This window comes from Chiloscyllium plagiosum, unplaced genomic scaffold (assembly GCF_037043375.1).
Source record: "Chiloscyllium plagiosum isolate Xiang-an unplaced genomic scaffold, Cpla_swu_hap1 HiC_scaffold_16, whole genome shotgun sequence".
NCBI classification, from domain to species: domain Eukaryota; kingdom Metazoa; phylum Chordata; class Chondrichthyes; order Orectolobiformes; family Hemiscylliidae; genus Chiloscyllium; species Chiloscyllium plagiosum.
In genome coordinates this window covers 86,653,878-86,667,120 of record NW_028270154.1, presented here as the reverse complement: position 1 = coordinate 86,667,120, position 13,243 = coordinate 86,653,878, and the positions used below count along the sequence as shown (strand labels likewise).

General features: G+C 44.8%; 1 protein-coding gene across 1 annotated transcript in view; it reads left to right on the top strand.

Annotated features, from left to right (window-relative positions):
• Nucleotides 1–728: 728 nt before the first annotated feature.
• The window catches only part of LOC122556810 (slit homolog 3 protein-like), a 685,608-nt gene continuing 673,093 nt past the window's right edge, over nucleotides 729–13,243 (top strand). Inside the window, exon 1 of the mRNA XM_043704014.2 lies at nucleotides 729–1,738. Coding sequence (XP_043559949.2) covers nucleotides 1,566–1,738 — 173 coding nt within the window. The 5' untranslated portion in view covers nucleotides 729–1,565. The remainder of the gene's footprint in view (nucleotides 1,739–13,243) is intronic.

Below are 13,243 nucleotides of genomic sequence, written 5' to 3'. Positions count from 1 at the left end.
GGAGGCTTTCTAACTTGGCATCTAATGTCTAATGATGACTGTGAATCCATTGTCAATTGTCAGAAAAACTCGTCTGCTTTGCTAATATCTGTTAGGGAAGAAAATCTACAATCCTTATCTGGTCTGGACTGCTTGTGACTCCAGACCCACTGACCGAGCCCACATCCCGCGTGTGAATGAAAAAAAATTTGTACGGCCCTGTGCCATCGTAAGATCTGCTTCCAAGGTTGGTGGGCACTTGGCCCATATCCCTCTCAACCCTTTCTATTCATATACCCATCCAGATGCCTTTTAAATGCTTCAACTGTACCAGCCTCCACCACTTCCCCTGGCAGCTCATTCCATACACACACCACCCTCTGTGTGAAAAGGTTGCCCCTCGGGTCCCAGTGGAGGGCCAGGGCAGCCAGGATGGGTCGAATGGTCACCTTTTGCTCCATATCAATTGTGTGTGACTGTGCACTAAAGAAGACCGTGAGAGGAGAGAGAGCCTATTAAATCAGTCTCTGTGTGTGTGAGAGAAAAAAAAACTCTTTTATTCCAACATGTTGGCTGACATCAGCAAAGAGTGAACCAGTAAAAAGTTCAGCTGGAAGTTTAGGGCAAGGATAAGAACTTTTATCGCAACTAAAAAACACCCCAACCCACACACACACACACACACAGAGCAGTGTGCAGAGCTGGGAAATGTAAAAGGTAACTTCAAGAACCTAACAGCAATCAGAAACAGCACAAGGAATAAGGAAACATTGCCAGGGGCTTAAGAACAGGCAGGAGAAAACACAAAGGCAAGATTTAAGCGAAGGAAGCTCACTCCCTGACATGTATGCTTGAAGAACTTGTACAGAAGTCTGTGCAAGATTCAAGGTATTGATCACATAGCAGTTTGGCGACAGAGGTGTCGGTTTGGACTGAAGGATTTAATGGATGTTTGAGAGTGCAGCGGCTTTGATTGGAGATTTCGGTCATTTCTGATTCCCTCCACTTCCAATCCAATTTTTTTTTTAAAAAAAGAAAATAACTGGTGGGTGGGAGAGAGGGAGATCAGGAATACTGTTCAGTAAGGAGAGGAAAAAAAAGCTCTGCTGTCTGCATCTCCTCCCCCCACCCATCCCTCTGGAGAATCTCCTAACTGGAAACTGTTCGGAAGAACGTTTTCATTGGGAACTGTGCTGGAGCTCCTGTCTCTGGGGTGAAGGGAGGTCGGAGGGAAGGACTGAAGGTTGGAGACTGTCGGTGACACTACTTTCTGATGCTTGAAGCAGCGAGGGACTGGGAAATCCACTGCCTGAGCAAGAGTTTCTGCTGCAAATGAGTTGCTGGAGGAATTAAGTCCTCGCTCACCGCGGCTCAGCCTAGCCAAGGGCTGTGTGAGCTCTGCACGCCTGTCTCTGCAAAACTCCCCCCCAACCCACCCACCTCCCCAAGCTGATAAGTGAAGAGAGGAAGCTGAAAGTTTGACGGAGTTGTTCCTGTTCCACCTCCCAGTCTTTGAACTCTCTCTCTCTCTCTCCTTCTCTCCCTCTGTGCCTGTCTCTCTCGCAATTCTTTCTGCATCCTCCCGAATGGCGAGATTTAAAGACAGATTTCCAGGATCTGTCCTGCTCACCCTTCTTTTCCATGGATTTTGCACCCACGCGTGCCCCAGTCGCTGTGTCTGCTCTGGATCCAACGTGGATTGTCATCATTTGGGATTAAAGGCTGTCCCGAGAGGAATACCCAGGAATACTGAGAGACTGTGAGTAAAATTATGCTTTCACTTGCACTGAATACAGCACAACTCAGAAGTGAAACTTACATGCCCTTCAATAACTCTGTGTCTGTGTTTAACTCTGTGTGTGTTTAATTCTGTGTGTGTCTGTGTGTGTTTAACTCTGTGTGTTTAATTCTGTGTGCGTGTTTAACTCTGTGTGTCTGTGTATGTTTAACTCTGTGTGTGTCTGTGTGTGTTTAACTCTGTGTGTGTGTTTAACTCTGTGTGCGTGTTTAACTCTGTGTTTAACTCTGTGTGTGTGTGTATATGTGTGTTTAGCTCTGTGTATGTGTGATTAGCTCTCTGTGTGTGTTTAACTCTGTGTGTGTGTGTTTAGCTCTGTGTATGTGTGTGTTTAGCTCTGTGTGTGTGTGTTTAGCTCTGTGTGTGTATGTGTGTGATTAGCTCTGTGTATGTGTGTTTAGCTCTGTGTGTGTTTAACTCTGTGTGTGTGTGTTTAGCTCTGTGTATGTGTGTGTTTAGCTCTGTGTGTGTGTGTTTAGCTCTGTGTGTGTATGTGTGTGATTAGCTCTGTGTGTGTGTGTGCTTAGCTCTGTGTGTGTGTGTTTAAATTGTATCACCAAGAACAAAAGCAAGTACAGTCTATGTTTTAAACTGGCAGTTTAGTGTGTGTGTTTTTGGTCAGAGTAACAGAGTAAGGTGATTTCATGTCATTGAAACTAGTTACTGCGCCATTGAACTAGTTACTACGAGCAGCATATCCCATTAGAATCATAAACTGAACTGTACAGCATGGAAACAGACCCTTTGGTCCAAATCATCCGTGCCGACCAGATATCCTAAACTAATCTAGTCCCACTTGCCAGCATTTGGCCCATATTCCTCCAAACCCTTCCAGATGCCTTTTAAATATTGCAATTGTACCAGCCTCCACCACTTCCTCTGGCAGCTCATTCCATACACGCACCACCCTCTGTGTGAAGAAGTTGCCCCTTAGGTCCCTTTTAAATCTTTCCCCTCTCACCCTAACCCTGTGCCCTCTAGTTTTGGACTCCCCGACCTGAGGGAAAAGACCCTAACTATTTATCCTATTCATGCCCCTCATGATATTAAAAACCTCTAGAAGGTCACCTCTCAACCTCCGATGCACCAGGGAAAAGACCTTGATTATTCACCCTTTCCACTCAGATTGGGCTCTGAAACTGCATTTCTCAGTAAAACGTGGCTCCTAATATCACAGAAGATTGGGAAAGCCTTAAGGTAGGAGAAATGTATACCAACACACTTAAGAGGTGCCCTGAGAGATCATACCATCCATTTGACAAGTACAGCACACAAGCCCCTAATATTCCACCAATACACACACACACATACACACACTCATACACTCATAGATACACACTCACTCACAGACACACACTCACTCACAGACACACACTCACTCACACACACACACACACTCACAGACACACACTCACTCACAGACACACACACACACTCACACTCACAGACACACACACACTCACAGACACGCACTCACACAAACACACACTCACTCACAGACACACAGACACACACACTCACTCACAGACACACAGACACACACACTCACACACACACACTCACTCAGACACACACTCACTCACAGACACACACGCACTCACACACACACTCACGCAGACACACACTCACTCACAGGCACACACACTCACTCACAGACACACAGACACACACACAAACACAAACACAGTGTAGTTTCTGTGCTGTAGCTTGTAACAATATCCAGGGATGGATTTGAAGGCACTAGTATTATCAAAGAGGGTTTGAGTTAAAGCTTGAGTCTGAAGCATGAACAGTTCATTAGTAGCACTGGATCCTTGAAAATCCCAGCCCTATAACATTACACTTTAATACTGTGCACGTACTGTGGTTAGTTCTGGTGTTAGTTTGAATCCCACTGCAGTGCAAGTGCACTCTGTTGAGTAAATGCCCTCATGACATCCGGACAGAATTGATGGTGTAATGGGAGCCAGGTCATTGAGTGATGCCCATAACTAATGACACAGCAGGTTTGGTGGGGGTGGGGAACTATCATAAATATATCATACTCCTTTGGACTTCCTGTGACTGATAAATATCATGCTCTAATACGAGATTGTGTCCATCTTTGCACTTTGTTTGATGTACTTAGGGATTTGTGCATCAAGAGTTCTTTTTAATTCATTCACGGGATGTAGGCACCACTGTCTAGGCCAACATTTATTGTCCATCTCTAATCTCCGAAAGGGCTGTTCACAGACAACCACGTTGCTAAGAGTCAGAGTCACCAGACTGGGTAAGGATGGCAGTTTCCTTCCTGAAAGGACATTAGTGAACCAGATGGATTTTCCTGACAATCGACAATCATCATTAGACTTTAACTTCCAGATCTTTCAAATATTGAGTTCAAATTCCACTGTGTACCATGGTGAGATTCAAACACATGTCCCCAGACCATTATAAGACCTGCGGATGCTGTAAATCAGAAAAATAAAACAGAAGTTGCTGGGAAAGCTCTGCAGGTCTGGCAGTATCTGTGCAGAGATATCAGAAAGGGGGGCCAGACCCAAAATGTTAACTCTGATCTCTCTCCACAGACTTACTGAGCTTTTCCAACAAATTCGGTGCTTGTTCCTCAGAACATTACCTGGATCACTGGATTAACAGTCCAGCGATAATACCACTAGACCATTGCTTCCACAGGTGCCTGCTGAGCAGCTGCAGAGAGGTCTCTTAGCTCCTGCGGAAAACATTTCTCCTGGTTTTCTTCCATCCTGTGTTGAAAGTCTGGATGACAATTCTATGAGTGTCAGTAGTCCCCCAGCTGCAGTTAAGCAACAGCTATTCAGAGATAAAACTGACATGGTTGTTTCATCTGGAGTATCTTTGTAATCACTCAACCCAATTGTGCCCAAATAAAAGCATCGCCATCATACATTGACCTTCCAGCAGGGGTCAGTGAATAGCAACCAGCAGTAACTGGAGTGAACCCAGTCAATGCCCAACTATCTTAACTCAATTCAGGGGTTGAATCCGAAACTGTGTCTGTTCCAGATGCAATATACCCACACACCGTGGAAATTCCATATTATTAATGGATCATTACGGCGCTAAAGGTGGTTTTATCACACCACCTACGCAGCAGGCTGCATAAATGAGATTGCTCGCTTTATTTCCCATTATTAGCACTTTCAGTGGCTATTTCACATTGCTGTCAACAGTTAGCATGGTTATGGTACAAGTATTAAATAAAGTGCTCAGAAACATAGCCACTGTCTCTCTGCTGGTTACCAATTTGTGCTCAGTGAGCTTCCACAAACACGATGAGATAATGACCAGATCTTCCAGTTTGTTGATGTGGGCTCAGTGATGCTTTATTGGTCAGGCCACCAGGGAGACAGCTACCCTGCACATTCTCGGAACACTGACATGGGAATCTTTCATATCAGAGGACAGGCAGAGGCTTGGTTTAACAGCAATTCTGACTGAATCAATCTCTCACCACAACACTCCAGTGCTAGCCTAAGGCTAGTGCCTCAAAACTCCTCGGATACAGAGGTGGAGTGTATTGTTTTGCACTTTATTCATAAAAAATGAATTTTTTTATATGCGTGCACAGTTACTGAAGCAGTTCAGAACCTGCTGTATACAGTTTTTGTGTACGGAGAAGAAAATGAACATTGGGGTTTGACTTTCTCAATAGTTCCAACTAATCTGAAGGCATTTCTCGAAGATGCTAGGTACCAGGAACTATTTACAACAAAAACAGAAATTGCTGGAGGTGGAGTCTTTTATATTTCAAAAATATATTTTATTAATAAAAGTTATGTTTTTATATGGAGGAGAAAGTGAGGTCTGGAGATCAGAGCTGAAAATGTGTTGCTGGAACAGCGCAGCAGGTCAGGCAGCATCCAGGGAACAGGAGAATCGACGTTTCGGGCATAAGCCCTTCCTGAAGAAGGGCTTATGCCCGAAACGTCGATTCTCCTGTTCCCTGGATGCTGCCTGACCTGATGCGCTGTTCCAGCAACACATTTTCAGCTTATGTTTTTATAAACACAGTATAGTCACAAATGCAGTTCAGTCCCACGCAGTTGCATATCAAAGAAACATTGGAGTTTGACTCTATCCAAACAAACCAAAGGCATCTCTCACTTGAACCAGACAGTATTTACATGTGTTTGAGGCACTAGGAAGATCCAGCAACTGAAGGGACCTCCATTTACCTTCAGCAGGAATCCCTCAGAGTGGTCTTTCCACATGCTACCTTGGCAGCAGCTGCCCCCGGCTTTAGTACGTCCCTCAGCACATAGGCCTGAGCCTTGGAATGTGCCACTTGGTCAAGGTCTGTAACACTTGGTCAAGGTCAACTCCTTGCTGTGGAAGGCCAATGAATTTCAGGCAGACCAAAGAGCCTCTCTCAATGAGTCGATGGTCCTCCAAGCACAGTTGATGTTTGTCTCGGCGTGGGTCCCGGGGAACAGACCGTAGAGTACAGAGCCCCGCGTCACGGAGCTGCAAGGGATGGACCACTCAACACAAACCACTGCATCTCTCTCCAGACAAGTGTTAATTGAACCACAGCCGACACTCCAGGAAGGGAAGCTCAGATGTGAACCCTCAGACTCACCTCGACTTTGCCAGTTTTGGTACCTACGTTTGTGTCAGATGGAGGCTGAACATCCTCACACCAAACCACAGAAACTCACCAGGACTCTTTGCTAACTGTGATTTCGCAATGAAAATGTTGTGACTGTTTATTGCAGCATTGCACCAAAGAAATCCTATTTTGTATTCGAGGATGATTGCTTGCTAAAGGCAGCGTGAATAACAGAATTGAAATTCTAGACTTTGTGTGTGGGATTGGAACAGAAATCGAGGAATTGCAATTGGCATATTTCATATACAAAGTCTTAATGCACTTGCTCTGCGTTCCTAGTGTGCTATTTTACTGTGAAAATTAAACCATCTATTCTCAGCAGGTTATTACCTGCGTAGAAATAACACATTCAGGAAAGTAGTACGACTACATTAAACATCTGTTCATGAGGTTTGCCAATTGGAATTTCTACTGCACGGAATTTCAATAAGGAGCGCTGAATGACAGCAGCGCTGAGCACAAACAGGTGATCAGTATTCAAATGGAAACCATCTTTTTCAGCTTCTGGGTCATCCCGTGGTATGAACCTTGTTTTTTTTGCCTGTGATTGATTATCTATTGGCTGCTGATTACTGGTCTCAGCAAAAACAGTGCTAAAGGAAGTGAGTTTCCTATAACAGTTTCCGTAAGTTTTTAGCTTAGATTACTTACAGTGTGGAGACAGGCTCTTTGGCCCAACAAGTCCACATTGACCCGCCGAAACGCAACCCACCCGGACCCATTCCCCTACATTTAACCCCTTCACCTAACACTAGGGGCAATTTAGCATGGCCAATTCACCTAACCTGCACTGTTGAGAGGAAACAGGAGCACCCGGAGGAAACCCATGCAGACACGGGGAGAATGTGCAAACTCCACACAGGGAGTCGCCTGAGGCAGGAATTGAACCCAGGTCTCCTGGCGCTGTGAGGCAGCAGTGCTAACCGCTGTGCCACCATGCCGCCGGAAATTTTGTTCAGTATGCATTGCACTCTGGTCGATATTGTACCTCAGGATGAGGCACAGGAAGATATGGCTGAAACAGCCTTTCTGCTGTAAGGTCTGATTGCAGCTATTGAGAGACAAGTGAATGCTTGCATAATTGATAACCGTGAGTCACTCACTATCCAATAATACCTATATGATATGTGGGACATAATGTTCTTTATTCCAACGTATCTTCAGAAAGTTTTTGAACGAGGCATGTCTAAAAGTAGGCTTTTCCCTGTCAGCATACTTTATTTGGCTGTTCCAATACCATGGTATAAAACTCATCAAAAGTTTCAAAGCCATGCAACTGACAGACCAGAGTTTCAAAGATTGTCTGTCACTTGTCAGTTTGTGGAATCAGAGGGAGCAGGTATTGAGAGTTTGTCATCGCGAGAAAATATTGGGCTGGATTTCACAATTCCGCTCCCCCTCCAACCCCTTCCCCCAAACTGGTGGGTTCAAAGGGCGGCTCAAAATATTCAGTGGACAGCCGTCCTGCCTGTGCACAACCTCACCACAGTTTCACCACCGGTTGGACGTTACCAATGTCGGAAGTCTTGCCCTGCTCATGGGCTGTTTAAGGCCGTCAAATTGTTTTTTTGTTCCCACTCCAGGGCCTCTTCCCTCTTCTGGCACCGGGATTTGACCAGCAGCAGGAGAGGCCCGTACCAAGAGCTCATCCTTGCAGTTCTCTCAGCATAAGCGGTTGGCGGATTATGGGCGTTACCTCCTTAACCGGCTCCCTGGACCCATTGCAGAGCCTTGCCGACCCCATACCCCCATTCCCCCACAGGGCTCCACTCACCCAAGGCCTTTCCGTATCCAGCCTGTGATCCCATCCTCAGCTTGACCTGCTCACCTGACCCATGTGCCTTGCTGGGCACAGTGCTTCTGTCGACCCCTTTGCAGTACTGGCAATGGCCACCACTCCCAGTAGTGCTGTTGCTACTGGACAGCTGCTGAGCTCTGGCGAGTGCAGGCCATCCATAAATTCGTCCATTACCCACATGCTGACTGGCCAGCATTGGCTCCTCGTCTACATTGCCTGGTTTTTAAATTCTCAACCTCATTCTCAAATTCATCCATGGCTTCACTCCTCCCTCTTCATGTCATCTCCTCCAACCCATTACTCTCTGAGCTATTTGCACTCCTTTAACTCGATCGTGTTGCACATTCATGATTTTAATCGTTCCACTATCGGTGGTATTACATCAGCCATTCTAGCCAGAAATACTGGGATTCCCTGCCTAATCCTTTTCAACTCTCCATCTCTTTTTCCTCCTTTAAGATATCCTACAAAGCTGACCTCCTTGACCAACTTCCTAGTTTTCTGTGCTCTTATCGCGTTGGGCAGTTTGGTATCAAACAAATACTGACATCTCTAACTATCGACTATTTGGGGCGGCACAGTGGTTAGCACTGTTGTCTCACAGTGCTAGGGACCCAGGTTTGATTCCAGCCTTGGCTGACTGTTTGTGTGAAGTTTGCACGTTCTCCCTTTGTCTATGTGGGTTTGGACTATGTCCCACAATCCAAAGATATGCCGGTCAGTTGAGTTGGCCATGCTAAATTGCCCATAATGTTAGGTTTGTTAGTCAGGGGTAAATATAGGGTAGGGGGGGTAGGTCTGGGTGGTTTACTCGTTGGTGTGGCCTTGTTGGGCCAAAGGGCATGTTTCATGGCCAATTCACCTGACCTGCACATCTTTGGACTGTGGGAGGAAACTGGAGCACGTGGAGGAAACCCACACAGGCACAGGGAGAATGTGCAAACTTCACACAGACAGTCACCCAAGGCTGGAATTAAACCCGGGACCCTGGTGCTGTGAGGCAGTAGTGCTAACCACTGAGCCACTGTGCTGCCCCCAATACTGAATGGAATTCATGGAATGAGTGCATCGCTGGCTGGGCCAGCATTTACCACTCATCCCTAATTGCTCAGAGGGCAGTTGAGAGTCAAGCTGTGGGTCTGGAGTTATGTGTAGGCCGGACCAGATAAGGATAGCAGATTTTGTTTCCTGAAGGACATTAGTGAACCAGATGGGTTTTTCTAACAATCGACAATGGATACATGGTCATCATTAGACTCTTAATTCCAGATTTTTATTGCATTCACATTCCACCATGTCCCCAGAGCATTACCTGGATATATAGTTCAGTGATAATACCACTAGACCATTGCCTCCCCAAAATTATCAAATTAATAAACACATAGCAAATGTTAAACACTAACTTGCACATGCAGACACCATCAAAACGTCAGCTGCCCACCTTTTCTCAAAAATAAATTCATACATTTTTTTGAAAATGTTCATTCAGAGTATACTGTAGCTCTAATATTAGTACTTTTTGAAAAGGCAGTGAGAGTGATTTCATATCCTAATTAACTGATTATCTGCAGCTTGGTTCATGTACAACCAGAGGCCTCAGCCATAGTTAGCCAGCAGATGTCTACTTAAAGCCAATTCTCAAGTGTGGTCTACATGCAGATCTGAGATTAATAAAAGTTTATTTGCTGTTAGGTGAGGGATATTTGCCATTTGCTAAGTGCTTGTACGTTTCTGGCTGACAACCATGATACCTTTATGTTTAATACTTTGGGCAGTCTGGAGTCTTTTAATGTTTTCCCTCAATGCAGCATGAACTCATGGAATACCTGCAGTGTGGAAGCAGGCCATTTGGCCCATTGCATCCACACCAACCCTCCAAAGAGTATCCCACTCAATCCCTGTGACCATGCACTTCCCATGGCCAACCCACCTAGCCTGCACATCCCTGGACACTATGGACAATTTAGCATGGCCCATCCACCCTAAACTGCACATCGTTGGATTATGGGAGGAACCAGAACACCCAGAGGAAACCCACGCAGACATGGGGGTGAATGCGCAAACTCTACACAGACAGTCACCTGGGACTGGAATTGACCTCAGGTCCCTCTTGCTGTGAGGCAGGAGTGCTAACCACTGACCCTCCATAGGGCTGCAAAACATTGGCAATACTCTATCTATCAATTTGACACAACTCTTTCTGGACTCCATGTGCAAAGCAATGGTATGTAGCTGCCTTTTTTAAAAAAAATCCAGAGGTCGATTGGAGTTGAGACAATTGTTTGTTAAATCCAAGTCTTAGAAATGTCTAACTGCTTGTCAACTTCAGCAATTAATGTGACGTCTATTGTGACAATTATTCATCTCGTAGATGTGCAACAAACACCAGAGATCTTTGCAGTCATATATGGATAGATATTTGGCTTATTTCAAAGTACGTGCAGCAGCAGATTTGCATTTCGCTTGTTTGACACATTGAATTTCATATGCTGAGATGATGATGGTGTATTTTCCATAAAATACTGGAAACTCAGTCGGGCCTCATCTGAGTTGTTCCACTCCTTCAAAATGTTAAATATCTCTAAAAAAATAACCCCTTAAACCCCCATCTATTTGAATCGAAACAGCTCCATTATGTTTTTTTCTTTTGCCCAGGACTGAAAATGTGGATAGGGATTTCCAAATGAATTCCCATTAGAACACAGGCAGCCAGCTTTGTAGTGTGCTTCTCACCATTGAAATACCTGACCTCAAAGCGCTCATTGCCAAAAAGCTGAAGAAGAAAAGAAAAACACACACCGGGTTCCGTTCCTCAGCAATATCATCCATCAAGCATGATATTAGCCAAACAAAAATGTCTGAGACGCAAGGTTGAAATCATTCTGGGTGGGGGGGGGGGAGGAGATGGTGAAGGGAAGCAGAGAAATGCAGGTGGACTGAGTCCATTGGCAGGGGCTGAGGTTTGGACTGGCCAGAAGCCAGTCCTGAGGCTGTAATGGAAAATTCTGTGACGGGTCCCAGTCCAATGTTACTTCTACCCGGGCCAGTGCTCAAGCTTGGGGGCATTGGGCAGCACATTTATCAATGGAGTCACCTGGGACTTGCTTAGGGAAAGCTACCAAACCAAGGTGTTTGTAAAAGACAGTAATGAAATGAGACATATGCGAGAAATAAGCACCTTTCCAACATTTCAAGTAGAATAAATTCTCCTGGTGATCAAGCCCATTTTCAAGGGTTCCAATCTTCAAGTTAAGATCAGAGACAAAACTGGAAAAAAAGGAATGAGAGAAAAATTGAGGCTTTTGGAAAGGAATTGCACATTGATGCATTGACAACTTATAGACAGAATGGTCAGGGATTAATTCATATTTAGCACAGCATTTAATAAACACAGATTGCAGAACTCTGAGGTACAGGCAGATCAGAGGTACAGAGGAATCTGACTGTCCTCTTACACCAATCACAAAACATTAGCATACATTTCACAACAAGTGAAACGTAGTCGATTGGAATGTTCTTGTTTACTGCATGGGAAATGGAACAGAAAAGCAGGAGGTTTATATTGCAGCTGTACACCTTGTTAAGACTTCATCATGGTTTTGGTCTGTTTATTTGAAAAATGATATAATTACATTCAAAGCCGTTGAGAGAAGTTTACTTGATTCATTCCTGGGATTAAGAGTTTATCTTGTGAAGAAAGGTTTAACAAGTTGGGTCTGTGTCCAGTGTAGTTTAGAAAACTGTGTTGGGACCTTTTTGAAGGGAATTGAGAGCATAGACATCAGGAGGATTTTTTCTTTTATAGGAGAAACTAAACTAGAGGGCATCCTTGAAGAATAAGAAATCAGTATTTTATTACAGGACTAAAGAGAAACCCCATTTCTCATTAGAGGGTCATATGCAGGTGGAATTTTTTTATTTTTGATTTGATTTACATTGTCACATGTACCTACGTATAGTGAAAAGATTTGTTTTGTGAGCAGTACAGGCAAAGTGCCTCAGGTTGATAGAAAAGAGCGAGGGATATAATGTTTATGGCTGCAGAGAAGGTGCACAGAGAGTGAGATCAGCATTAAATTTAAAATTGGAGAGGTCAATCCAAAAGTCTAATAACAGCGGGGAAGAAACTGCTCTCTATAGGGAGGAGTGGAGGTGGGATCATTGAGCATATTAAGGCTTGGTTAGATAAATTTTTGGCAAACAAGGGAGTGACGGGCAATGGATGTAGCCAGGTTGGTGGAGTTGACAGCACAGTCAGATCAACCATAATTTGTTTGACCATGCTTGAAAGACCGAAGAGCCTGGTCCTACTCTTAAGATCTCGGCTCCCATCAATTCCCACTCGGAAATCTCCAATTTTGGCTGTGAAATCAAGAGCAGATGGTGTGTAAATGACAGGCATTTTCTTACAAGAGTGCAAACCAGATGTCTAATCTCTTTGTGACAGTTCCTGTCCAAATAGTTTTGATCCTTCTGCCTCTGTTGAGTCAGCAACAAGTTTCTGTCTGAAGCAATATGGAAGAAATACTTCTGTTGCATATTGTGACCCTGTGTGATTTATGTTCAAGATGAGATAAATGTGGACATCAGGGGATAAAGATAGACCTGAGCTTGTATCTGATTCCTCCCACTATTGAATGGTCTCCCAGCAATCATCCATTTCCCCTCCCCCCATCTTATCCCAATCCCAACTTTCCAACGCAGCACCACCCTCATGACCTGTACTGCCTATCTACCTTCCTTTCCACCTATCTGCTTCACCCTCCTCTCCAACCCCACCTTCACCCCCACCTCCACCGACCTATCGCATTCCCAGCTACCTTCCCCCCAACCCCACCTCCCCTCCCATTTATCTCTCAGCCACCTTAGCCTACAAGCCTCATTCCTGATGAAGAGCTTATGCCCGAAATGTCAATTCTTCTGCTTCTCGGATGCTGCCTGACCTGCTGTGCTTTTCCAGCGACACACTGTTTGACTCCCAGCAATCATAGTTAAAGCTTATTCACAAAGAATGACATGGGTGAAATCCTGA